The sequence below is a fragment of the Microtus ochrogaster genome, chromosome 21 (assembly GCF_000317375.1).
Source record: "Microtus ochrogaster isolate Prairie Vole_2 chromosome 21, MicOch1.0, whole genome shotgun sequence".
Taxonomy (NCBI): Eukaryota; Metazoa; Chordata; class Mammalia; order Rodentia; family Cricetidae; genus Microtus; species Microtus ochrogaster.
Genome location: NC_022022.1, coordinates 2,642,161 through 2,645,257, shown reverse-complemented (window position 1 = coordinate 2,645,257; position 3,097 = coordinate 2,642,161). Strand labels below are relative to the sequence as shown.

Sequence of the window (3,097 nt, the reverse complement as noted above, 5' to 3'; positions counted from 1 at the left end):
AAAAAAAAAAAAAAAAAAAAAAAACCAACCAAACAAAAAAAGGAAAGAAAAGAAATCAGCTATAAAATAAAACGAGAGGACTAACAAGAGAAGACTCAGAAGCTAAGAGCATTTCTGTTTCTAGAGGACCTGGCTTCAGTCCCTAGCACTCACACAATGACTGGTAAACAGCATAACTCCAGGTCCAGGACACCTGACACTTTTCTGGCCTCTACTAGGCAAACATGTGGTGCATATACATACACCTGCAAGCTATTCAGGCAAAACACTCATATACATAGAATAAAGATAAATCTTAAACAACAACAAAAACTGGTTAGTTGTGGTGGTACACACCTGAAATCCGAACACTCCTATGAGAAGGGAAGTAGAAGAAAATGGGCTGGCAAAATCTTATGTGTGATATAATGGAAGTAACAAGAGAGAATCTCCTCAACAACTGACTCCAAAAATTGTCCTCTCACCTCTACACATGTGCAGTGGAATGTGCACAGCTGCACACAAATTTAAAAAAGTCCATGATCTTTTTTTTCCCCCTTCTTTTTCTTTTTTTGATGTTCTGGGGAACAAACCCAAGTGCCTTCTACATACTAGCCATATGTTCAACCACTATGGATCTTACAAACATGTAAAATATATAGAATACACAGTAAGAAAAAAATGTAAAACTCTAAAAGAAGTCAAAAGAAAACAGGTCCAGGGTTCATCTCCCAGCCCTGGAAAAATAAATAAGTAGACAGATGATCTACAGACTCACTCTTCTATTATTTGTCTGATTCTGGTACACACACTTATGATTCTGGTACATTTATGGTTATAAATGCTAAAAATAACAAGAAAGTTTGTGAATACATGTCTGTGCAGTTATCTATTTCCTTTTGGACTTAAAGTGTTATCTGATGCATATGCACCATCTTCCCAGTATGCACTAACAAACTCACAGGTCAAAGCCATTGGGTATGATGTAGGAGTCCCACCACTCAATTTCAGGGATATCGCCTTCCTTTAGCTCTTTCTTAGGAGCAATAAGGGCAAGCCTAGTAGAAGTGTGAATGCCTGTTTTTCTAGCAGCCTGTGAAATCTCTGCTTGCAGCTTCTCCAATTGAGCCTAAAAGCAAGAAAAAAACAAAACAGGAAAGTGAGTTGAAACAATAGAAGGTGATAGAGTCACAAATTTTAAAACACCCCTAGTTAAAATCTTTATACCTAATGCAAGGAATTTACAACTTCTGAAAGGTAAGAAAGGAATTCTGTTTTATTTCTTTACTCATTTATTTACATGTTCACTCTCCCTCTCTCCCTTCACTCCATATGCATTAGTGGAATTCTATGGAAATCTCACTCTGAGAAGACAAAAAGGTCTATTTCGCTGTCTATACGGTCAATTCAACTTTCCTAATTACATGGATTTTCTGTAGTAAATTTTAATGCCAGGCTATCATCCATCAAAAGAGGTCAAGACAATGGTTCTGAATTGTCTTCCTTAACTGACAGTCTATGGGGAAAATTTCTACACAGGCAGAAAGTAGTCAGGAAGAGAAATATGCTAAACATCAAATGTTCTAGGAATACAGACTTAAACCATACACTTATTGCTTTAAACTATGTATCTAATTCCCAAAAATATGGAAGCTAACAGCATCTTAACTTCCGAATTACCTTTGTCCGTAATCGTTGAGCAATCTTTTCAAATTTGCCCTTGTCGTGGAATTTAAAAGTGCGTCTTTGGCGCTGGGAAGGGGCAATTGAAACTCGGGGGTCAAAAAAGGTATTAGATTCCATGTCCTCTGATGGCTTTTCTTTCAGCTGCTGCTTGAATTGTTCCCTTTTCACAGCTCGAATATTTGCCTTTAGGGTGGGCATCCGATGTGTCAGCTCGATCTCCTTGCCTGTCGCATCTACAGTGCGACCTTGCTCATCTAGGATCAGCGGTGTGGGTTTAGTCTGATCTTTTAACTCTACTTTCCTGAAAAGTTCACAAAGAAATAAATCCTATGGGTTACAACATTAAAGCAAGCAAAATCCACCAGAAACAAAGGAAACAGCCTAACAAAGTCAACCGTGTAAAGTACTTTTAGGGAAGGCAGTCCCATTAGTAGTGCTCAATAAAATCTGATTTAAAAACACCAAAGGAGGGGACTGAAGAGATGGTCAGCGGTTCAGAGCACTTGCTGCTCTAGCAGTGGGCCTGAGGTTTTTTTCCAGCATCCTCTTGAGGCTCACAACTATCTGTAACTTGAGTTCCAGGGAATCTAATGCTCTCTTCTGACCCCTCAATGTACCAGGTACCCATGTACTACACAGATACACATGCAGTAAATCTCAAAACAAAACAATACAACAAAAGCAAAGTAAATTAGTTCAGTTTTTTAGTTAAAACACAAACCAGGCTAGAGCTGTATTTCACTATTAGAGCATTTGCCCAGCACAAGTCCCTGGGCTCCAACCCAGGCACTGAAGGAAAAAGGCCACAAAAAATTTATCTGAGTATCTATATACAGGGCATAATCAAATGAAATCAATTCTAAAAACCATGCTGAGAAGAATTTGTTATCTAATCTTATTTTATTCCTAAATTTTTTTTTAAATTTATTTTTAGATCCTCTGGAACTGGACTTACAGATGTCCGTTAGCCAACCTGTGGGTACTGGGAACCAAACCCTGGTCCCCTGGAATAGTAGCAAGTACTCCTAACTTCTAAGTCACCATCTGCCCACTCCACTCCTCTATTTATTTAATACACACTGGTGTTTTGCCCGCATGTATGTCTGTGTGAGGGGATCAAATCCACTGGGGTTGGAATTACAGACAATAGTGAGCTGCCAGGTAGATGTTGGGAATTGTACCTGGGTCCTCTGGAAGAGCAGCCAGTGCTTTTGATCACTGAGTCATCTCTCCAGCCCCAGCTCCCTACTTTTTTGTGTGGTAGTAGTGGTGGTGGTACTGTGGATTGAGAACCCAGGGCCTCCTGCATACTAGCCAAATGTTCTACTACAGGGATACACCTCTTTACATCTATCTGCTCCTAAATTCTTGAAGCAGTCTTATGATGCCAAACCAGTAACAAACGAGACAGGGTCTTTTTTTTTTTTTTTTT

The 3,097-nt window shown here is 39.2% G+C and overlaps 1 protein-coding gene across 4 annotated transcripts in view; it reads right to left on the bottom strand.

Moving 5' to 3' along the window:
- Prpf3 (pre-mRNA processing factor 3) overlaps positions 1-3,097 on the bottom strand; it is a 27,578-nt gene that overhangs the window by 13,803 nt on the left and 10,678 nt on the right. For all 4 annotated transcript variants that reach the window (XR_003377869.1, XM_026784179.1, XM_005356958.3 and 1 more), the window contains exons 7-8: positions 1,660-1,966; positions 942-1,108 (exon numbers count right to left, since the gene is read on the bottom strand). Coding sequence is in view for 3 of the 4 variants with exons in the window: in XM_026784179.1 (XP_026639980.1) it covers positions 942-1,108; positions 1,660-1,966 (474 nt within the window). In the remaining variant the exon portion in view is untranslated. The remainder of the gene's footprint in view (positions 1-941; positions 1,109-1,659; positions 1,967-3,097) is intronic.